Below are 25,131 nucleotides of genomic sequence, written 5' to 3'. Positions count from 1 at the left end.
CCCGGGGTGTGATTCAGGTTACTCTCTGGGCCATATCTAGTGCCCGTCAGGGGCTGCGCCCCCGGGTGGTGGAGCCTGGGAGGACCATGTTTTTCTTGGCTCGGGCGCCTGCTCTATAAACTAATAATCCTGAGGACTCGGATCCTATAATGGAATCATCTGATGTTTATCTTTCATTATTTCCAGTGAATAAAATAAATCGAGGTGTTTCCAAAAACAGAGGATTAGGGGCCCCGACGATTGGGGGAGAGAGGGGGATTATCCGGATAAGGCGGCCGAATCATCTCCACATGGGAACGTTCCAGCGCACGGATGTGGCCCTAGGTGAAAAATTATGAAAAAACAAAACCCGGGACCCAGGTCAGCAGGGGCCGCGCTCTACAACAACTGTCTGAGAAGAGCATGCTGGGAGTGGTAGTCTACAACATCTGCAGGGCCACATGTCGGGCACTATTAGGTTAAAGCAAAAATAGAAAATCCCCAAAAATTCCTTAATAAATTTATCATCTCCAGAGAGAAGGATCCAACATCAGCGCCAAACGTGAGGGCACAGGGACTATCCACATCCTCCAGTCACCTCCAGAGCTGCACTCACTATTCTGCTGCTACATCATGACTTATCCTCCAGTCACCTCCAGAGCTGCACTCACTATTCTGCTGTTACATCATCTCTTATACTCCAGTCACCTCCAAAGCTGCACTCACTATTCTGCTGTTACATCATGTCTTATCCTCAAGTCACCTCCAGAGCTGCACTCACTATTCTGCTGCTACATCATGTCTTATCCTCCAGTCACCTCCAGAGCTGCACTCACTATTCTGCTGCTACATCATGTCTTATCCTCCAGTCACCTCCAGAGCTGCACTCACTATTCTGCTGCTACATCATGTCTTATCCTCAAGTCACCTCCAGAGCTGCACTCACTATTCTGCTGCTACATCATGTCTTATCTTCCAGTCACCTCCAGAGCTGCACTCACTATTCTGCTGCTACATCATGACTTATCCTCCAGTCACCTCCAGAGCTGCACTCACTATTCCGCTGCTACATCATGTCTTATCCTCCAGTCACCTCCAGAGCTGCACTTATTATTTTGATGTTTTGAGGGCAGCTTTGGATGTGACTGCAGCCTGGAGAACCGGGAGAGTTCAGTACTTAAAATTTTCTCTGGTTCCAAGAGATGAAGCCCAAAAAATTCCTTTTCAGGGAAGAGTCGAGCGAGAAGATGACAGATGAGTGTTTAGTGTCAGCGATGGAGGTGACGTGAGGACACGGACATCTCAGCTACGCGATAAGGCGCGCGAGACCGCACCGCGCTGCAACCATCATTCCTCACATTATAAAGACGTCTCTTCTCTCCAAACAATCCTCCTTGAATCTATCCATGACCGTCACTATGGCGGCTGTTACAGGATCTGGCTGCCAATACAGCCTTTCAGGGCTCCAAGAAAGTGTGGTTAGTAAAGGCGGCCATATTGGCTGTCACCCAGCTTTCCCTCCCCCTGTGCCGCGGCTTCTCACCCTCTTCTGGCTGCAGCGGACGATGAGGAAGGTCTCAATATTGTGCTTCTTCAGATACGGGTTGCGCTCTCCGCCGGCCCCGGGCTCCACTTCGTAATCTCCGTTCAAGTAATTCAGAGTCGCCTTCGTGATGTGAATACGGCTGAAAGAAAAAAGCGGAAAAAAAAACGGCGATAAAAATACTGTCAAAACTTAGGCGGCGTTCACACTGCATTTTTGTTCCCGTTCAACGTGTACGTTCTATATGGTTGAAAAGGAAAAAAAAACGGATCCAATAACGGATGGTGTCTGGGATCATGTCCTTGTCACAGCTGAGGTTTTGCTACAATTATATCCCAGTCTAGGCAATCCTTTAAACCAGTGTGCCTCCAGGTATTGCAAAACTACAACTCCCAGCATGCCCTGACAGCCACAGGCTGTCAGGGCATGCTGGGAGTTGTAGTTTTGCAACAGCTGGAGGCACTCTAGTTGGAAAATAATTTGTTCTAAACACAGAAACAGCGCAAATCTCTTTCTCTTTGTTACAATGTATCAGTGCAGGTGAAATGTATCAATCTGGATACAACTGTAACGACTCTCACCTGTGAGACACGTTCGCTATGGATGCGTCCACATGTTACCATTCACTGACAGCAAGCAGAGATATTGCACCTGTTTACTTCTTAGAGGATGGTAAGGACCAGATAAAGTGGTAACAAAACCAGTGATCTTGAACCCATGGCTCTACAGCTGTTGTAAAAACTACAACTCCCATCATGCTCTGAGGTCAGGACATGCTGGGAGTTGTAGTGTTTCAACAGCTAGAGAGCCACTGGTTGGATCAATGACAGCAGTGCGAGCAGGGCTATAGCTCGAGATGGGTATTCAGCCTCTGGGTGTAAAGTTAATAGTTCGCGTTCACTGACAGCAAGCAGAGATCTCACAACAGTAGAACGAAAGGCAAAGGTTATTAGAAAGTGTCAGAACCTTCAAATATACAGTGATGAAGCTTCATTTACATAGGACTGCCCAGCAGATTCTACCAGGGGCACCGACCTCATCTCAATCATTTGCATCGTATTTGCACATTAATTGTCGCATTTATTCCGGGCGTCTCGCGGTTTCCGTCAGATCAGCGTTATAAATTGTCCATAATCCTGTTTTGATTGAAATATTATATTTCGGGGCAATTAAAATGTAAATGAAGGAAGCGGCGGCGCTGGAATATTGTGACGCTGATCTCCCCCGGCTGTGACCCCGCGCTGCCCTTTGATGCCGCCTGTCGCCTCCTATCACTCAGACGGGCGCAGATCGAACGTTCACGTCAATAATAAGTGGTGGGCGGCGGTGATGAGCGGAGCAAGGGTTAAACAGGGTCAAGAGGTCAGCGCTCCGTCACTGGTACACCCGGAAAAACCGCGCCAAATAGAGACATCGGGGAAGGGATGATGGGAGTGATACATTGTATGATAGGAGATTAGATTGTGAGCTCCTGGGGTCAGGGATGATGGGAGTGATACATTGTATGATAGGAGATTAGATTGTGAGCTCCTAGGGTCAGGGATGATGGGAGTGATACATTGTATGTGATAGGAGATTAGATTGTGAGCTCCTGGGGTCAGGGATGATGGGAGTGATACATTGTATGTGATAGGAGATTAGATTGTGAGCTCCTGGGGTCAGGGATGATGGGAGTGATACATTGTATGATAGGAGATTAGATTGTGAGCTCCTGGGGTCAGGGATGATGGGAGTGATACATTGTATGATAGGAGATTAGATTGTGAGCTCCTGGGGTCAGGGATGATGGGAGTGATACATTGTATGTGATAGATTAGATTGTGAGCTCCTGGGGTCAGGGATGATGGGAGTGATACATTGTATGATAGGAGATTAGATTGTGAGCTCCTGGGGTCAGGGATGATGGGAGTGATACATTGTATGTGATAGGAGATTAGATTGTGAGCTCCTGGGGTCAGGGATGATGGGAGTGATACATTGTATGTGATAGGAGATTAGATTGTGAGCTCCTGGGGTCAGGGATGATGGGAGTGATACATTGTATGATAGGAGATTAGATTGTGGGCTCCTGGGGTCAGGGATGATGGGAGTGATACATTGTATGTGATAGGAGATTAGATTGTGAGCTCCTGGGGTCAGGGATGATGGGAGTGATACATTGTATGATAGGAGATTAGATTGTGAGCTCCTGGGGTCAGGGATGATGGGAGTGATACATTGTATGATAGGAGATTAGATTGTGAGCTCCTGGGGTCAGGGATGATGGGAGTGATACATTGTATGATAGGAGATTAGATTGTGAGCTCCTGGGGTTAGGGATGATGGGAGTGATACATTGTATGATAGGAGAATAGATTGTGAGCTCCTGGGGTCAGGGATGATGGGAGTGATACATTGTATGATAGGAGATTAGATTGTGAGCTCCTGGGGTCAGGGATGATGGGAGTGATACATTGTATGTGATAGGAGATTAGATTGTGAGCTCCTGGGGTCAGGGATGATGGGAGTGATACATTGTATGATAGGAGATTAGATTGTGAGCTCCTGGGGTCAGGGATGATGGGAGTGATACATTGTATGTGATAGGAGATTAGATTGTGAGCTCCTGGGGTCAGGGATGATGAGAGTGATACATTGTATGATAGGAGATTAGATTGTGAGCTCCTGGGGTCAGGGATGATGGGAGTGATACATTGTATGTGATAGGAGATTAGATTGTGAGCTCCTGGGGTCAGGGATGATGGGAGTGATACATTGCATGATAGGAGATTAGATTGTGAGCTCCTGGGGTCAGGGATGATGGGAGTGATACATTGTATGTGATAGGAGATTAGATTGTGAGCTCCTGGGGTCAGGGATGATGGGAGTGATACATTGTATGATAGGAGATTAGATTGTGAGCCCCTGGGGTCAGGGATGATGGGAGTGATACATTGTATGATAGGAGATTAGATTGTGAGCTCCTGGGGTCAGGGATGATGGGAGTGATACATTGTATGATAGGAGATTAGATTGTGAGCTCCTGGGGTCAGGGATGATGGGAGTGATACATTGTATGATAGGAGATTAGATTGTGAGCTCCTGGGGTCAGGGATGATGGGAGTGATACATTGTATGATAGGAGATTAGATTGTGAGCTCCTGGGGTCAGGGATGATGGGAGTGATACATTGTATGTGATAGGAGATTAGATTGTGAGCTCCTGGGGTCAGGGATGATGGGAATGATACATTGTATGTGATAGGAGATTAGATTGTGAGCTCCTGGGGTCAGGGATGATGGGAGTGATACATTGTATGATAGGAAATTAGATTGTGATCTCCTGGGGTCAGGGATGATGGGAGTAATACATTGTATGTGATAGGAGATTAGATTGTGAGCTCCTGGGGTCAGGGATGATGGGAGTGATACATTGTATGTGATAGGAGATTAGATTGTGAGCTCCTGGGGTCAGGGATGATGGGAATGATACATTGTATGTGATAGGAGATTAGATTGTGAGCTCCTGGGGTCAGGGATGATGGGAGTGATACATTGTATGATAGGAGATTAGATTGTGAGCTCCTGGGGTCAGGGATGATGGGAGTGATACATTGTATGATAGGAAATTAGATTGTGATCTCCTGGGGTCAGGGATGATGGGAGTAATACATTGTATGTGATAGGAGATTAGATTGTGAGCTCCTGGGGTCAGGGATGATGGGAGTGATACATTGTATGTGATAGGAGATTAGATTGTGAGCTCCTGGGGTCAGGGATGATGGGAGTGATACATTGTATGTGATAGGAGATTAGATTGTGAGCTCCTGGGGTCAGGGATGATGGGGGTGATACATTGTATGATAGGAGATTAGATTGTGAGCTCCTGGGGTCAGGGATGATGGGAGTGATACATTGTATGTGATAGGAGATTAGATTGTGAGCTCCTGGGGTCAGGGTTGATGGGAGTGATACATTGTATGATAGGAGATTAGATTGTGAGCTCCTGGGGTCAGGGATGATGGGAGTGATACATTGTATGATAGGAGATTAGATTGTGAGCTCCTGGGGTCAGGGATGATGGGAGTGATACATTGTGTATGATAGGAGATTAGATTGTGATCTCCTGGGGTCAGGGATGATGGGAGTGATACATTGTATGATAGGAGATTAGATTGTGAGCTCCTGGGGTCAGGGATGATGGGAGTGATACATTGTATGATAGGTGATTAGATTGTGAGCTCCTGGGGTCAGGGATGATGGGAGTGATACATTGTATGTGATAGGAGATTAGATTGTGAGCTCCTGGGGTCAGGGATGATGGGAGTGATACATTGTATGATAGGAGATTAGATTGTGAGCTCCTGGGGTCAGGGATGATGGGAGTGATACATTGTATGTGATAGGAGATTAGATTGTGAGCTCCTGGGGTCAGGGATGATGGGAGTGATACATTGTATGTGATAGGAGATTAGATTGTGAGCTCCTGGGGTCAGGGATGATGGGAGTGATACATTGTACATTCATGTTTTTCGTGTTGCGCACTTACCCGGCTTTGCCTCCCGCTTCCATGTGATTGGCCAGGGTGACGTCATTGGACCACACGTCGAACTGCCACTTCCGCAGCCCCAGGACCCCGCAGTGCACGCGCCCGCTGTGGATCCCAACCCGCATGTTCACGTTGACACCTGTCACTTCCCGCACCAGCCTGCAGGGGGAGACATAACATATACAGAGTCACTGCACGGAGACAAAATGGAGGCCTTATAGGGCAGCAGAGGCCAAAATATGGACCTCCAGCTGTTGCAAAACTACAACTCCCAGCATGCCCGGACAGCCAACGGCTGTCCGGGCATGCTGGGAGTTGTAGTTTTGCAATATCTTGAGGTTCAAGATTAAACTTTTCATTATACGGAGACTGGACCGGCCCTTTAAGCCAGAGACCACTTCCCGCTCTCTGGAGGCGTTGACCGATACTCGGCGGCAGCGTACCCGCTCGGTCAGGTGGCGCCGCACCCGCTCTTATCTCCGTTCAATCCTCTATTCTTGTTGCACAAACATTTCCTCGTGTTAATCTCATCGCTTACATATGTAAATGCCTCGTGCACCCGGCAGCCGCATTCTGCGCTCACCAAGCAACTCTCCATACACGCGTACGGCATTTACCGACGTAGCGGAGCTCAGTTTGTCATGTGGCACAGATCATCGTGATGTATAACTCTTTATCTTGCTTACATTGTCCACCAAACACGGCGTTGCCCGGCGATATGGAAATAAAAGGTCAATCCCCTTGTATATTGAGAAGCTTCCGTTCACTGACAGCAAGCAGAGGTTTTGAAATTGGTAAAGAAACAAAATAAAAACATGCGATGGAAAAGTGGAAAACTTTCATTATGCGAGGATTAAAGGGGTACTCCGCCCCTAGACATCGTATCCCCTATCCAAAGAATAGGGGATAAAGTTGTCTGATCGTGGGGGTCCGGCCGCTGGGGACCCCTGCCATTTCCCTGCTGCAGCCGGCGTTCATTTAGAACGTCGGGAGCAGCGCTGGAGGCTCGTGACGTCACGGTCACGCCCCCTCAATGCAAGTCTATGGGAAGGGGCGTGACAGACGTCATGCCCCCTCAATGCAAGTCTATGGGAGGGGGCGTGACAGACATATTGCCCCCTCAATGCAAGTCTATGGGAGGTGGTGTGACAGACGTCACGCCCCCTCAATGCAAGTCTATGGGAGGTGGTGTGACAGACGTCACGCCCCCTCAATGCAAGTCTATGGGAGGTGGTGTGACAGACGTCAAGCCCCCTCAATGCAAGTCTATGGGAGGGGGCGTGACAGACTTCACACCCACTCAATGCAAGTCTATGGAAGACGGACGTCACGCCCCCTCCCATAGACTTGCATTGAGGGGGCGTGGCCGTGACATCACGAGCCTCCGCTTCACATATCCAGTCATCCGGCATGGAGCAAATTTCGCTCCGTGCACCGGATGTCTGGGGTACCGCAACCGAGATCATGGGGGTCCCCAAGACAGGACCCCTCCGATCAGACATCTTATCCTCTATCCTTTGGATAGGGAATAAGATGTCTAGGGGCAGAGTACCCCTTTAAAGGGGAATTTTTCCTAAAACAGCACCGCCCCTGTTCTCAGGTTGGGTGCGGTATTGCAGCTCAGTTCTACCAAAGTGAATGAAGCCGAGTTGTAATACCACATACAACCTGAGGACACGGCGGGCGCTGTTTTTGGAAGAAATTAGATCTGTTTTTCCATTCCTGGATAGGAGATAAGACTAAACCAATGCTTCTAAGCGCCAATGTTTGCGTCGGTCGCGTACTCACGAGATCGCTTCGATCATATCCAGACCCATCTCCACACAGCAGTGCGCGTGGTCGGCGCGAGCTTCCGGCAGCCCCGACACACAGTAATAGCAGTCACCTAGAATCTTGATCCGCAGGCAATGGTTCTCCTGGAAGAAGAAAAGTAAGTGAACCTCCTAGGAAGAGGATACAACCTAATCACTTTATATATAAAAGGGAACCCCGCCCAGGACTGTCACTGACTGCTTATAACTGCAGCGGTAGGGGGCGTGATACCACACATATAGGGGTCCTCCAACTGGAAAGAGTTCCCGCACTCACCGCCGCCAACTTGTCAAATCGGGCGAACAGTTCGTTCAGCGTCATGACCAGTTCCTGCGCCGTGCACTGGGAGGCCAGACTGGTGAACCCTTCGATGTCAGCAAAGAGGATGCTGGGAAAAAGGAGAACAGAATGAGCCGCAATGTAATGGATAGAGAATATAATGTAACAAAATATAGCAGTTATATTCTTGTATATAGGGACAGTATTATAGTAGATATATTCTTGTATATAGGAGCAGTATTATAGTAGTTATATTCTTGTATATAGGGACAGTATTATAGTAGATATATTCTTGTATATAGGAGCAGTATTATAGTAGTTATATTCTTGTATATAGGGAGCAGTATTATAGTAGATATATTCTTGTATATAGGAGCAGTATTATAGTAGTTATGTTCTTGTATATAGGAGCAGTGTTATAGTAGTTATATTCTTGTATATAGGGACAGTATTATAGTAGTTATATTCTTGTATATAGGGACAGTATTATAGTAGTTATATTCTTGTATATAGGAGCAGTATTATAGTAGTTATATTCTTGTATATAGGAGCAGTATTATAGTAGTTATATTCTTGTATATAGGAGCAGTATTATAGTAGTTATATTCTTGTATATAGGAGCAGTATTATAGTAGTTATATTCTTGTATATAGGGACAGTATTATAGTAGATATATTCTTGTATATAGGAGCAGTATTATAGTAGTTATATTCTTGTATATAGGAGCAGTATTATAGTAGTTATATTCTTGTATATAGGAGGCAGTATTATAGTAGTTATATTCTTGTATATAGGAGCAGTATTATAGTAGTTATATTCTTGTATATAGGAGCAGTATTATAGTAGTTATATTCTTGTATATAGGAGCAGTATTATAGTAGTTATATTCTTGTATATATAGGAGCAGTATTATAGTAGTTATATTCTTGTATATAGGAGCAGTATTATAGTAGTTATATTCTTGTATATAGGAGCAGTATTATAGTAGTTATATTCTTGTATATAGGAGCAGTATTATAGTAGTTATATTCTTGTATATAGGAGCAGTATTATAGTAGTTATATTCTTGTATATAGGAGCAGTATTATAGTAGTTATATTCTTGTATATAGGATACAGTATTACAGTAGTTATATTCCTGTATATAGGAGGCAGTATTATAGTAGTTATATTCTTGTATATAGGAGCAGTATTATAGTAGTTATATTCTTGTATATAGGAGCAGTATTATAGTAGTTATATTCTTGTATATAGGAGCAGTATTATAGTAGTTATATTCTTGTATATAGGAGCAGTATTATAGTAGTTATATTCTTGTATATAGGAGGCAGTATTATAGTAGTTATATTCTTGTATATAGGAGGCAGTATTATAGTAGTTATATTCTTGTATATAGCGGACAGTATTATAGTAGTTATATTCTTGTATATAGGAGTAGTATTATAGTAGTTATATTCTTGTATATAGGAGCAGTATTATAGTAGTTATATTCTTGTATATAGGAGCAGTATTATAGTAGTTATATTCTTGTATATAGGAGCAGTATTATAGTAGTTATATTCTTGTATATAGGAGCAGTATTATAGTAGTTATATTCTTGTATATAGGAGCAGTATTATAGTTGTTATATTCTTGTATATAGGATCAGTATTATAGTAATTATATTCTTGTATATAGGGAGCAGTATTATAGTAGTTACATTCTTGTATATAGGAGCAGTATTATAGTAGTTATATTCTTGTATATAGGAGCAGTATTATAGTAGTTATATTCCCGTATATAGGAGCAGTATTATAGTAGTTATATTCTTGTATATAGGGGCAGTATTATAGTAGTTATATTCTTGTATATAGGAGGCAGTATTATAGTAGTTATATTCTTGTATATAGGAGCAGTATTATAGTAGTTATATTCTTGTATATAGGAGCAGTATTATAGTAGTTATATTCTTGTATATAGGAGCAGTATTATAGTAGTTATATTCTTGTATATAGGAGCAGTATTATAGTAGTTATATTCTTGTATATAGGAGGCAGTATTATAGTAGTTATATTCTTGTATATAGGAGGCAGTATTATAGTAGTTATATTCTTGTATATAGCGGACAGTATTATAGTAGTTATATTCTTGTATATAGGAGTAGTATTATAGTAGTTATATTCTTGTATATAGGAGCAGTATTATAGTAGTTATATTCTTGTATATAGGAGCAGTATTATAGTAGTTATATTCTTGTATATAGGAGCAGTATTATAGTAGTTATATTCTTGTATATAGGAGCAGCATTATAGTAGTTATATTCTTGTATATAGGAGCAGTATTATAGTTGTTATATTCTTGTATATAGGATCAGTATTATAGTAATTATATTCTTGTATATAGGGAGCAGTATTATAGTAGTTACATTCTTGTATATAGGAGCAGTATTATAGTAGTTATATTCTTGTATATAGGAGCAGTATTATAGTAGTTATATTCCCGTATATAGGAGCAGTATTATAGTAGTTATATTCTTGTATATAGGGGCAGTATTATAGTAGTTATATTCTTGTATATAGGAGGCAGTATTATAGTAGTTATATTCTTGTATATAGGAGCAGTATTATAGTAGTTATATTCTTGTATATAGGAGTATTATAGTAGTAATATTCTTGTATATAGGAGCAGTATTATAGTAATTATATTCCTGTATATAGGAGCAGTATTATAGGAGTTATATTCTTGTATATAGGAGCAGTATTATAGTAGTTATATTCTTGTATATATAGGAGCAGTATTATAGTAGTTATATTCTTGTATATAGGAGCAGTATTATAGTTGTTATATTCCTGTATATAGGAGCAGTATTATAGTAGTTATATTCTTGTATATAGGAGCAGTATTATAGTAGTTATATTCTTGTATATAGGAACAGTATTATAGTCGTTATATTCTTGTATATAGGAGCAGAATTATAGTAGTTAGATTCTTGTATATAGGAGCAGTATTATAGTAGTTATATTCTTGTATATAGGAGCAGTATTATAGTAGTTATATTCTTGTATATAGGGGCAGTTTTATAGTAGTTATATTCCTGTATATAGGAGCAGTATTATTGTAGTTATATTCTTGTATATAGGAGCAGTATTATAGTAGTTATATTCTTGTATATAGGAGAAGTATTATAGTAGTTATATTCTTGTATATAGGGGCAATATTATTGTAGTTATATTCTTGTATATAGGAGCAGTATCATAGTAGTTATATTCTTGTATATAGGAGCAGTATTATAGTAGTTATATTCTTGTATATAGGAGCAGTATTATAGTAGTTATATTCTTGTATATAGGAGCAGTATTATAGTAGTTATATTCTTGTATATAGGAACAGTATTATAGTAGTTATATTCTTGTATATAGGAGCAGTATTATAGTAGTTATATTCTTGTATATAGGAGCAGTATTATAGTAGTTATATTCTTGTATATAGGAGCAGTATTATAGTAGTTATATTCTTGTATATAGGAGCAGTATTATAGTTGTTATATTCTTGTATATAGGAGCAGTATTATAGTAGTTATATTCTTGTATATAGGAGTCAGTATTATAGTAGTTATATTCTTGTATATAGGAGCAGTATTATAGTAGTTATATTCTTGTATATAGGAGTCAGTATTATAGTAGTTATATTCTTGTATATAGGAGGCAGTATTATAGTAGTTATATTCTTGTATATAAGAGCAGTATTATAGTAGTTATATTCTTGTATATAGGAGTCAGTATTATAGTAGTTATATTCTTGTATATAGGAGTCAGTATTAGTCTTGACATCTTTAAACTTGAAATGTTTTGTCATTTTGCTTTATCAGTATATTCCCTGTTGTCCTTGTCACAGTGAATCTGCCCATCCGATGCCACCATCTTCAGGCTCAATGAGGAGTCAGCACCCAAGAAGTGCGCAGAATACTTACGACGCAGCGTGGCTCCAGGGTACAGGGTAAATGAGGTGAAATAAGGGAAATATTCTATATAAACAATGGGAACTGTAAGGTATTATGGGAGTTTTTTAGTTTTTCAACCTCCGGTACAGAGTTTGTAATAAAGCATAAAACCATATATATATCCCAACCAGAGTGCCTCCAGCTGTTGGCTGTCCGGGCATGCTGGGAGTTGAAGTTTTGCAACAGCTGGAGGCACTTTGGTTGGGAAATGTGAGCCAAGAGTTCATATGACCGGTGCCAGGAACGGAATAACCAACCGATGGAGTCACAGGTAAAAAAAAAAAAAAAGCATCATCCAGCGCGTCTCCATGGAAACTAAGCAACGAGGCGTCATCCTCATAAATCTTCACATGACACGAGCTGTCAGCCCGGGATTAACGCAGCCGACATGTTCTTCAGTTTTAACATCTCAATAAAAAGCCAATGTGACAACCCCACGTGGACAGCGAGGACCGGGAGACCAGAGGATTATTACTGATAATTAGGTCGTTCCCTGGGGGATCCAGCAGAGCGGCGCCTGACATGATGGGGGATGCTCCTCTTATCGGCGGTGATAATAGAGGGTTAATGGGGCCTCGTCTCCTGGAAATAAAATTCTGAAAATGTTTTAAAACTTCGGAGCTGAATTTTTTATTTGCATATCCTACACTAAACTTTTTGAAATGGTATATTTCCCCCCTACGGCAGTGGTCTCCAAACTGTGGACCTCCAGCTGTTGCAAAACTACAACTCCCAGCCTGCCCGGACAGCCGTTGGCTGTCCGAGCAGGCTGGGAGTTGTAGTTTTGCAACATTTGGTTGGCTGTCTGGGCATGCTGGGAGTTATAATTTTGCAATATCTGATTGGCTGTCCAGGCATGCTGGGAGTTGTAGTTTTGCAACATTTGGTTAGTTGTCTGGGCATCCTAAAATATGTAGTATTGCAATATCTAGTTGGTTGTCCGGGCATGCTGGGAGTTGTAGTTTTGCAATAGCTGGTTAGAATTCAGTGACAGCAAGCAAAGCTGTAGAAAATGAAGAGTGCAAAGGCAATAGTGAGCTGTGTCTGGGGGTGACAGGGGCTCCGCTGTGTCCGGGGGTGACGGGGGCTACGCTGTGTCCGGGGGTGACGGGGGGCTCCGCTGTGTCCGGGGGTGACGGGGGGCTCCGCTGTGTCCGGGGGTGACGGGGGCTCCACTGTGTCCGGGGGTGACGGGGGCTCCGCTGTGTCCGGGGGTGATGGATCTCCGCTGTGTCCGGGGGTGACGGGGGTCTCCGCTGTGTCCGGGGGTGACGGGGACTCCGCTGTGTCCGGGGGTGACGGGGGCTCCGCTGTGTCCGGGGGTGATGGGGGGCTCCGCTGTGTCCGGGGGTGACGGGGGCTCTGCTGTGTCTGGGGTTGACGGGGTCCTTACTGTGTCCGGGGGGCTCAGCTGTGTCCGGGGGTGACGGGGGCTCCGCTGTGTCCGGGGGTGACGGTGGCTCCGCTGTGTCCGGGGGTGACGGAGGGCTCCGCTGTGTCCGGGGGTGATGGGGCTGTCCGGGGGGGACGGGGGCTCCGCTGTGTCTGGGGGTGACGGGGGCTCCGCTGTGTCCGGGGGTGACGGGGGGCTCCGTTGTGTCCGGGGGTGACGGGGGGCTCCGCTGTGTCCGGGGGTGACGGGGGCTCCACTGTGTCCGGGGGTGACGGGGGCTCCGCTGTGTCCGGGGGTGATGGATCTCCGCTGTGTCCGGGGGTGACGGGGGTCTCCGCTGTGTCCGGGGGTGACGGGGGCTCCGCTGTGTCCGGGGGTGATGGGGGGCTCCGCTGTGTCCGGGGGTGACGGGGGCTCCGCTGTGTCCGGGGGTGACGGGGGCTCCGCTGTGTCTGGGGTTGACGGGGTCCTTACTGTGTCCGGAGGGCTCAGCTGTGTCCGGGGGTGACGGGGGCTCCGCTGTGTCCGGGGGTGACGGTGGCTCCGCTGTGTCCGGGGGTGACGGGGCTGTCCGGGGGGGACGGGGGCTCCGCTGTGTCTGGGGGTGACGGGGGCTCCGCTGTGTCCGGGGGTGATGGGGCTGTCCGGGGGGGACGGGGGCTCCGCTGTGTCTGGGGGTGACGGGGGCTCCGCTGTGTCCGGGGGTGACAGGGGGCTCCGCCGTGCCCGGGGGTGCTGGGGGCTCCGCTGTGTCCGGGGGTGATGGGGGCTCCGCTGTGTCTGGGGGTGATGGGGGTGTCCGGGGGTGACGGGAGGCTCTGCTGTGTCCGGGGGTGACGGGGGGCTCTGCTGTGTCCGGGGGTGACGGGGGGCTCTGCTGTGTCCAGGGGGTGATGGGGATGTCCGGGGGTCACGGGGGGCTCTGCTGTGACGCTCCTCCGTAGGAAGTTCTGGTGTTTATCCAGAAGCGGCAGGAAACCTGTATTCAATGGGCCGGAGAAGTTCCAGAGAGAACGTTACGCTCCGCTGTGTTAGTACAATGACCAGCGCTGGACACTGGAAGTGTAAAAATACCGGAGACAGCGAGGGCTATTTATAGAGAACTGCAGAAGAAGCCGCCACACGGAGGGGACAATAATAGCGGAGGGGGGGGGGGGGGGTCATCCGATCACCGGAGATTATCAACCCATAGACCTGAAGTATCCAGAAACCTCAACAATAAAGATACTGATCATTTAACTGAAGTATAGTGACTGAGCAGAGAAGGGGTTAAGTGCTGGCGATTCCTTCCGGTGGGGTCCCATTGTGTGAGTGTTTGTGGGGTCATCTTCTGTATATATGGACTCCGGAAAAAAATGGCAATTAACCTCACAGCTTCTCACTACAAGATACACAAAGATGTCAGGAAACAATGTCACCGGCCCCGGGGGGGGACAACAAGAAGCCTCCAACTCCTCCTCAGCCCATTATTATATATAACCAGAGCTACACTCACTATTCTGCTGGTGAGGTCACTGTGTACATACATTACTTATCCTGTACTGATCCTGATTTATATCCTGTATTATACTCCAGAGCTGCACTCACTATTCTGCTGGTGAGGTCACTGTGTACATACATTACATTACGTATCCTGTACTGATCCTGTGTTATATCCTGTATTATACTCCAGAGCTGCACTCACTATTCTGCTGGTGAGGTCACTGTGTACATACATTACATTATTTATCCTTTACTGATCCTGAGTTATTTCCTGTATTATACTCCAGAGCTGTACTCACTATTCTGCTGGTGGGGTCACTGTGTACATACATTACATTACTTATCCTGTACTCATCCTGAGTTATATCCTGTATTATACTCCAGAGCTGTACTCACTATTCTGCTGGTGAGGTCACTGTGTACATACATTACATTACTTATCCTGTACTCATCCTGAGTTATATCCTGTATTATACTCCAGAGCTGTACTCACTATTCTGCTGGTGAGGTCACTGTGTACATACATTACATTACTTATCCTGTACTGATCCTGAGTTATATCCTGTATTATACTCCAGAGCTGTACTCACTATTCTGCTGGTGGGGTCACTGTGTACATACATTACATTACTTATCCTGTACTGATCCTGAGTTATATCCTGTATTATACTCCAGAGCTGTACTCACTATTCTGCTGGTGAGGTCACTGTGTACATACATTACATTACTTATCATGTACTGATCCTGAGTTATATCCTGTATTATACTCCAGAGCTGTACTCACTATTCTGCTGGTGAGGTCACTGTGTATATACATTTCATTACTTATCCTGTGCTGATCCTGAGTTATATCCTGTATTATACTCCAGAACTGTACTCACTATTCTGCTGGTGAGGTCACTGTGTATATACATTACTTATCCTGTGCTGATCCTGAGTTATATCCTGTATTATACAACAGAGCTGCACTCACTATTCTGCTGGTGAGGTCACTGTGTACATACATTACATTACTTATCCTGTACTGATCCTGAGTTATATCCTGTAAATCTTTTATTAGAAAAATATAAATCATAACAAAACATAAACCAGCACAACTTTGCCATAACGGAAAACAACAACATGAAATAACATAAACCCAAACTTTACATTTAAATAAAAGAACAAAAATCCTGCCTAACCGGCCAGCCCAGCTTTCCTACTAGGACTAGAAATATTATAACTTCACCTTTCATAGCCAAACAACACACTCATAAGAAACATAAATATAGCACTATTTCGCTTTAACTCAAAACACCCAAACTCGGGAAAAATCATACATAGAAAACACAACAAGCACTCACACTGCACACCATGTTTTTTTTTTTTGTTTTTTTTAGTAATAATATTAATAATAATAATAATAACACTATACCACACTCACACATGCACACATATATATCCATATATTAACTACATTTAACCAAGAAACCAAAAATAAATAAATAAATTAATTAAATTCAACTCAAAATACCCAAACTCGGGAAAATATCTCAGAAAACACAATACACACATGCTTACACACATCTTTACTACATACTACATATATAAACCAAAGAAAATAAATCCACAACGGGATACTAAAGAAACATTACTACAAAAACAAAACTGGTTCGACTGCCATGTCTATCTCTACTATAAATACTATATACTTAAAAAACATACATTATACATACTATATACATAACTAACTATATACACTACTATGTACAATACTATACACAAACTATATACACCTATAAATAAATAGAAAACACACCTACAAATATAAAAGAACATTCTACACTAAACTGACCCTTCACCCACACCACCCGCCCTCCTGTACATGGGTCAGAGTTTTTTCCATACAGTTCATAGTCCTCAATGTCCAGTCCACAACTGACCCATGCCAGGTCCACCAAAAGAAAAGACCACCACCACCCACAAATATACCCTCCCAACCTAGAACTCCTCCCAACCAACTTAACCATAACCAGCTTTAACATACATAAGCAAACAATACAACCCACTTTAGGCCCAAGTTCGGTGCCTGTAAGCCCTTCATAACCATAGCATCTGAAAACAAAACAAAAAGCTAGGGTGCACATGCATCAGCCCACCACCAGGAAGAAGGATGGCAATCCTGATACATACAAAATGTATATTCTTTCCCTAACTGCACCCTACCTCTCACCCTACCATTATCCCTAAAGATAAACTGACCCTACTATCACCCTAACCCTGTCCCTGCATCACTGTCCCTAACAAAAACAAGGGTACTCTACCCAAAAGGTCTAGTACCTAGGGCACATCAAAAGAAAACCCTCTCCATAGGAGAGAAGCCCTACTGGTACCAAGACTGCCATACTCCAAAGACCTGATCTTCCCGAGGTCACCGGTGATGTTCCTACAGACCTCCACCTCGGAGAGGACTTTGCGCTGTGTAGACACTAAACACCGTGCATTCCACGTGTAGTATCTAACCACTAAACTGACTAAGAATAAAGTGCCCCGATCACGGCCACCCAGGTTCCTGAATGCCCCATAAGCCCACTCCGGATAGGTAAGGCCGGCAAGTTGACTCCAGCCGATGGAAGCGCCCACCCGGTTGTAGACCCTTATATTAAAGGGACAATGAAGCAGGAAGTGGTCCATGCTTTCCAGCATGTCCCCGCACTCTTCTCGGGGACATCCCCGGTCATCAGATCTCCTGCACTTCAAATTGTCCCTCACATATAACTTCCCCTGAAAGCAGCACCAGGCCAAGTCCCAAAACTTCTGGGGGATCCTTTTCATGTTTAAAAGATACAACCGCACCCTCAGATCCTGACCTGGGCAGTCCCTGAGCGCCAGAGGCTTCTGGAAGTGGGTCAACAGAACCCGTTTGTCAAGGAACTGCCTTGACTGGGTTCTGATCTCCCACACTCCCAGACCCAACCGACGTATCGCCTTCAGAGTTGGGGTAGCATAAGCCAGAAGATATCCGTGTGGCGTACGGAGGTCCTTCACTTGCCCTCCTGTCTCCCATTCCTGGAAGAAAGGCCGAAACCACTCCCTGCAGGAGAATACCCACGGAGGAGCCCTCTCTGACCAGAGGTTCGAGATGTTAGCTTTCAAGAAGGTGTTCGTAAAGAACACCACAGGGTTTACCATAGATAAACCCCCTAGTCTCCTCGTGCGGTACGTAACCTCCCTCTTGACTAGGTTCATCCTGTTCCCCCATAACAGTTGGAAAAACAGGCTGTAGACCCTAGTGTAGTAAGCCTCTGGCAAGATACATACGCTGCCCAGATAGATAAACAAGGGGAGCAGGTACGATTTGATCAGGTGTACCCTTTCCCTGAGGGTCATAGACCAACCCTTCCACTGATCCACCTTCTGAGTGGCATCCTGGAGCTTACCATCCCAGTTTTTGGTGGGATAATCATCCTGGCCGAATGTGATGCCCAGAATTTTTGGGGCCCTGGGAGTCTTGGGGCCCTGGGAGGGTGTCCGGGAGATCAAACGTGGGATCCCCCCCTCCCAGCCAGAGACTTTCACACTTATCCCGGTTGATCTTAGACCCGGATGCCTCCGAGTAGCGGTCCACCTCTGACATCACCACATCGACCTCCTCTCTCTCTCTCTCGGACACGAAAATGGTGACATCATCAGCGTACGCCACTACTCTCTGGGCGACATCCAGCTCCGCCAGACTCATCTCGACTCCCGCCAACGGCCCACAATCTACCCTCCGGACGAAGGGATCGATTGCGAACACGTATAAAAGTGGGCTCAAAGGACAACCCCGACGGACCCCGGACCCCACCTCAAAAGAGCGGCCAGACCAACCGTTCACCAGAGGGAAACTCTCTGCCCTGCACACAAGATCTTAAGCCAATTAACAAAAGTACTCGGTAACCCATATCTCAGGAGGACGGACCAGATGTAATTGTGGTTCACCCGATCAAATGCTTTGGCCTGATCCAGGGACAGCAAGTACCTTTTCCAGAGACCTGCACTACTCCTCTCCACTGCCTCCCTGACACTAAGGACAGCACTTAAGGTGCTGCGGCCTGGAACCGAGCAATGCTGGGCCCCCGAAAGGAGCCGGGGTGCCAACTTCACCAGCCGATTAAACAGTATCTTGGCGATAAGCTTCCTGTCCGTATTGAGAAGAGCTATGGGCCTCCAATTCTCAATACGGCTAGGATCTTTACCCTTTGACAGAAGAATCAGGGCTGACCTCCTCATTGACTTTGGTAGAGTGCCCGAGGAGAGACACTCATTAAATACCTCAGTCAAGAGGGGAGCTAAAGACTCCTTAAAGGTCCTGTACCACTCGGATGTTAAGCCATCCGGACCTGGTGACTTCTTAGGGGCGAGCCCCTCGATCGCCAGTCTCACTTCCTCTTCCCTGATTTCTTCTGCCAAAACATCAGGAGAGGGGTTTACTCCTGGCTCAGGAATGGTTTCAGCCAGGAAAGCCGACATCTTGTCTCGATCTAGATCCTTCCTTCCCAAGAGGTGCGAGTAGAAGGATCTGACAACCTCCAAGATCCCTGATCTGGACCGATTCAGAGATCCCGTACTATCAATCAGTCCTGAAATGACTTTACTTCTCACTGACATCTTACAGTTTCTGTAAGGGTCGGGCGAGCGGTACTTCCCGAAATCCCTCTCAAAAACCAAAGATGCGTGCCTATCGTACTGACACCTCATCAGCAAGGACTTCACTCTGGAGATATCCTCTCGGCTACCTCCAGTCGAGATGAAAAGCTCGAGTTTCCTCTAGCGACCTGAGGCTCGAGAGCTGGCGGAAGAACCCCGCAACCCGCTTCTTGAACATCTCCCACCACTCTGACTTACTACTACATAGGTCCAGTAAAGGTACCTGACTCTGAAGAAAATCCTCAAAGGACTGTCTTACCTCCGCTTCCTCCAGGAGGGACGAATTCAGCTTCCAATAACTTTTACCCATCCGGGGGGGGGGGGGTTCTGAAACATTCAGGGAAAACAAAATCATACAGTGATTGGAGAACTCTACCTCAACCACGGACACTGCGGAAGAGACGGCTTCCTCCTTTAAATAAAACCTGTCTATTCTATACCTGCAGCTATCTCGATGATAGGTGACACCCGCGTGGCCTGAGGGGCTCCGGATGTGGGCGTCCTCTAGGCGAGCTTCCCTAACTATATTATTGAGAGCTATGCTATCATAAGCCAACCGATCATTGGAGCCTCTCCTATCTTGGGATCTCGTGACAGTATTGAAATCCCCTCCAAAGATCACCTGTCGGCTAGTAAAAAGGAAGGGCTTAATCCTCATAAAGAGATCTTTTCGTCCCCACTTGGTTTGTGGGGCGTAGATGTTAATAAGCCGAAGCTCTTGCCCCTTCATGAGGACATCTAAGATCAGGCACCTCCCCATTTCTAACTCAATAACCCGTCTGCATTCAACAGGAGCGGTAAAAAGGACCGCCACCCCACTATACGGCTCAGCCGCAAGAGACCAGTGGGAGGGGCCGCGCCTCCACTCTCTCCTGGCTTTTACCAGGGAGGCTAGATCTGACAACCTGGTCTCCTGTAAAAAGAAAATGTCGGCTTCAACACGGCCGAGAAAATCAAAGGCTGCGAATCTAGCCATATCAGACTTTATGCTGGCGCAGTTAATGGATGCCAGCGTCAATGGGGTGAGTGCCGCCATCATGGGTGATTGAGTTAGACGGCCCTAACCCCCTCATTTCTGTTTTTTTTTCACCCCCTCATCCCCAGATGAGGAGGCCTCTTTCCCTTTGGACCTTTTTTTTAGACTCTGACTGGTCCATTTTTGAATCCCCATCTCTGCCTGGCTCTGGTTTGGCCCCATCCCCTGAGGAAACTGCCCCATCAGGACAGGGCCCATTTCCCCCTGGAGGCTCCCCCACTTCAGGCACCCCCTCCTTGACCCCCCCCCCCCCTCCAAGGAGGGGGAGGAGATGGCATCGAGGACAGAGTACCGGTTAGACAGATCAATTAGAGGGGGGGCAGGTAAGCTTCCGCTTGGGACCTGGTCCGTAGCACGGGGACTAGAGGGCTACGACCTCTTCTTTCTCCCTTTACTGCCCTTCTTTTTGGGCCTCTCTTCACCCTCCTCATCCACACTTTCACAGTGGGAGGAATCGGAAAGATCGGCCTTGCTGCCCTCTTCTCTACAGATTCTCCCCATTTCCTTATCCAGCACATAAAGTGAGTGGGGCTGCCACACCTGTGACAGACCTTGGGCTGCCCCTGGTAGAAAATTTGGATTCTGTCTCTCCCAAGAAAAGCAGCTGATGGGATGTGGACAACAGTGCTCCCCAAACGCTTAAGTTTGACGGAAAACGTCCAGGCCCCAGACCAGATCCCATGTTCGTCATAGTTCTTTTTCGGCATGTCGTCACTTTTTCGGCATTTTCGTCACATCACCATATCGGCTGAGCCAGGTCATGATGTCATAGCAAGATAGTGACTCATTACGTGTCAAAACAGTCATTTTCTTGACCAAATTCTGAGGGGATATCGCCTTTACGGCGAAATCCCGCCAGCCGGGCTCGCTTTTCACCACCTCATAGTTCGACCAGAAGAGTTCCAAACCCTCTGGCCGAATGAAACTGATGTCAAACTCGGAAGTACCATAGGAGTGGATCAGGGCAAAGATGTCATTTGCCCTGAATTCCATCTGGAAGAGGAGCTCAACCACCTTTCCCCGAGGCGGACACGCATCTTCGCCCCTTCACATTCCTACGGTCACTTTCCTGCCCGGATGTCGGAAGGGACCAGACCACCTCCCCGTTTTGTTCTCAGAAGGCTCCTAAGCCATGTCTATCTATCTATCTATCCAAAAAGACAGGTCAACCTCACCCCTCCCCTATGTAGAGCTTCCAGGAGGTGCTGTTGCAAGTGACCCCCAGAGCCAGATGGGGATCCCCCTGATTTCCCGGCAGTGACGCTGGCATAGCTTCTGGGAGAAGCAGCCACTACCGGGGGGGGGGGGGGGGGGTCGGGGCAGTCGAACAGAGGCATCAGTCCCCAAACTTCTCTCTGCCATTCCACTACCACTCCTCACCTGAATTTCACTAGCACCCCTCTCTTGCACCCCATTTGCACCCCACTTGCACCCCTCTCTTGCACTCCACTTGCACCCCTCTCTTGCACTCCACTTGCACCCCTCTCTTGTGCTCCGCTTGAACCCATCTCTTGCACTCCGCTTGCACCCCTCTTTTGCATTCCACTTGCACCCCTCTCTTGCACTGCACTTGCACCCCTCTCTAGCACTCCACTTGCACCCCTCTCTTGCACTCCACTTGCACCCCTCTCTTGCACTCCACTTGCACCCCTCTCTTGCACTCCACTTGCACCCCTCTCTTGCACCCCACTTGCACCCCTCTCTTGCACCCCACTTACACCCCTCTCTTGCACTCCACTTGCACCCCTCTCTTGCGCTCCGCTTGCACCCCTCTCTTGCACTCCGCTTGCACCCCTCTCTTGCACTCCACTTGCACCCCTCTCTTGCACTCCACTTGCACCCCTCTCTTGTGCTCCGCTTGCATCCCTCTCTTGCACTCCGCTTGCACCCCTCTCTTGCACTCCACTTGCACCCCTCTCTTGCACTCCACTTGCACCCCTCTCTTGCACTCCACTTGCACCCCTCTCTTGCACTCCACTTGCACCCCTCTCTTGCACTCCACTTACACCCCTCTCTTGCACCCCATTTGCACCCCTCTCTTGTGCTCCGCTTGCACCCCTCCCTTGCACCCCACTTACACCCCTCTCTTGCACTCCACTTCCTCTCTTGGCCACGCCCCCCCCCCCCCCCTACAAAATGCCGTTACATCTTGCCGGGAGCTGTCCCTCCAGACGCACTCCCGCCCCACCCACGTCACCTAGGGGACCGCCCCCTGAACCAACAAGGTCCGGTGCCAGGACACTCCCCCCCCCCCCCTCACAGGAGAGTGCCCTTCAGCGCCAGGACCTGTACCGCCCACTTCAACCGAGGGACCACCGCCCCCCGGACGGGGGAATCTGCCACCATTTTCACTTGTCCCTCAGTTTTCTTTCTTTTCTTGCCCTTCGCTTTTTTATTCTTCCTCTTCTCTTCTGGGCCCAAATCGTCTCCAAAAGAAAAATGTTCTAGACGGGTGGGTGACTCCTGCATTACAATCGCCCGCAGGAGACCCCCGTCTGCCAAGCCGCTGTCTTCACCGCAGTCACTGCCGTCATCCTCCTCACTGGAGGGAGGTAAGGCCACCTGAGCCGGGTTTATATAGTCTGCACTCAGGGTAAGTGGGGGGTCAGGGGTAGCAATGGTAGCACATACCGATACAGTGTCCATATCCCCCTCACTCACATTGCCCTCCTCACCTCCATCACCTTCCTCCATCTCCTCCTCCTCACTGCGGCAATCCTCATCTTGCTGACTTTCACCACCTCTGGAGGTCTTCATGCTGGAGAACCTCTCCTCATGAATTAGCTTCTCACCAAGAAACCCAGCACCCTCCACAATGTCCGATCTCCTCCTCACAAGCTCCTCCACAATGTCCGACCTCCTCCTCACAAGCTCCTCCACAATGTCCGATCTCCTCCTCACAAGCTCCTCCACAATGTCCGACCTCCTCCTCACAAGCTCCTCCACAATGTCCGATCTCCTCCTCACAAGCTCCTCCACAATGTCCGATCTCCTCCTCACAATCTCCTCCACAATGTCCGACCTCCTCCTCACAAGCTCCTCCACAATGTCCGATCTCCTCCTCACAAGCTCCTCCACAATGTCCGATCTCCTCCTCACAATCTCCTCCACAATGTCCGACCTCCTCCTCACAAGCTCCTCCACAATGTCCGATCTCCTCCTCACAAGCTCCTCCACCTCTTTCCTCAGAGACCTCACCTTGGTGTTGAATGCTGATCTCTTTGCCTTAGGTGCCTGATCCGCTTGATCCGCAAACTTTAGATCTTCTCTAAGGCCACGAAGCTGCTTTCCAAGCTGTTCATATTCAGCCATCTTCGCCTGGATTTTTGATCCAAAGGTCGCCAGGGATTCTCTGTTCCCCTTTACCCCCCATTGCTGGGGTTGTGAGGGTCCAGACACAGCTGCCTTCACTGCACTCCTCTGCCTGGAAGAGCTTCTTTTCCTTGCAGGGCTTTTGCTGGAAGCTTTGCAGCTCCCAGCTGAGGACGGGGGAGGGGGCACCACATTACTGTGAGCCCTGGTCATTCTCCTGACCCCATCCTGACTACTGGCCATGGCATTTTCCTTTACACTCCCCGCCGGCCGGGTACGGGGAGCGCAAGATGAAGCCCCAGATTCCTGAGGCTCCATAGCAGGAGAACCTACCCAGGTGTATGCCACACACCTGGGGAGGGGCAGATGAAAATCACTGCTTCACTGGAAGACTCAGGAGCTCAGCAGAACACAACCTCTCTCCAGAGCTGTACTCACTATTCTGCTGGTGAGATCACTGTGTACATACATTACATTACTTATCCTGTACTGATCCTGAGTTATATCCTGTATTATACTCCAGAGCTACACTCACTATTCTGCTGGTGAGGTCACTGTGTACATACATTACATTACTTATCCTGTACTGATCCTGAGTTATATCCTGTATTATACTCCAGAGCTACACTCACTATTCTGCTGGTGAGGTCACTGTGTACATACATTACATTACTTATCCTGTACTGATCCTGAGTTATATCCTGTATTATACTCCAGAGCTGTACTCACTATTCTGCTGGTGAGGTCACTGTATACATACATTACATTACTTATCCTGTACTGATCCTGAGTTATATCCTGTATTATACTCCAGAGCTGTACTCACTATTCTGCTGGTGAGGTCACTGTGTACATACATTACATTACTTATCCTGTACTGATCCTGAGTTATATCCTGTATTATACTCCAGAGCTACACTCACTATTCTGCTGGTGAGGTCACTGTGTACATACATTACATTACTTATCCTGTACTGATCCTTAGTTATATCCTGTAGATCTTTTATTAAAAAATATAAAACATTACAAAAAGAATAAACATCACCATAACAATAATACAAACAACATACACCTGTATAATATATACAAAAATGAGTCCATATTAGTCCAAAAATGTCCAAC

At 46.6% G+C, this 25,131-nt stretch overlaps 1 protein-coding gene across 1 annotated transcript in view; it reads right to left on the bottom strand.

The window, feature by feature from the left end:
- ADCY5 (adenylate cyclase 5) overlaps positions 1–25,131 on the bottom strand; it is a 138,308-nt gene that overhangs the window by 59,270 nt on the left and 53,907 nt on the right. Inside the window, exons 7-10 of the mRNA XM_056536606.1 lie at positions 8,138–8,249; positions 7,838–7,965; positions 6,050–6,208; positions 1,523–1,664 (exon numbers count right to left, since the gene is read on the bottom strand). Coding sequence (XP_056392581.1) covers positions 1,523–1,664; positions 6,050–6,208; positions 7,838–7,965; positions 8,138–8,249 — 541 coding nt within the window. The remainder of the gene's footprint in view (positions 1–1,522; positions 1,665–6,049; positions 6,209–7,837; positions 7,966–8,137; positions 8,250–25,131) is intronic.

The sequence above is a fragment of the Hyla sarda genome, chromosome 8 (assembly GCF_029499605.1).
Source record: "Hyla sarda isolate aHylSar1 chromosome 8, aHylSar1.hap1, whole genome shotgun sequence".
NCBI classification, from domain to species: Eukaryota; Metazoa; Chordata; class Amphibia; order Anura; family Hylidae; genus Hyla; species Hyla sarda.
Note: the sequence above shows the minus strand (reverse complement) of the source record. Positions and strands in the feature narration are given on the sequence as shown.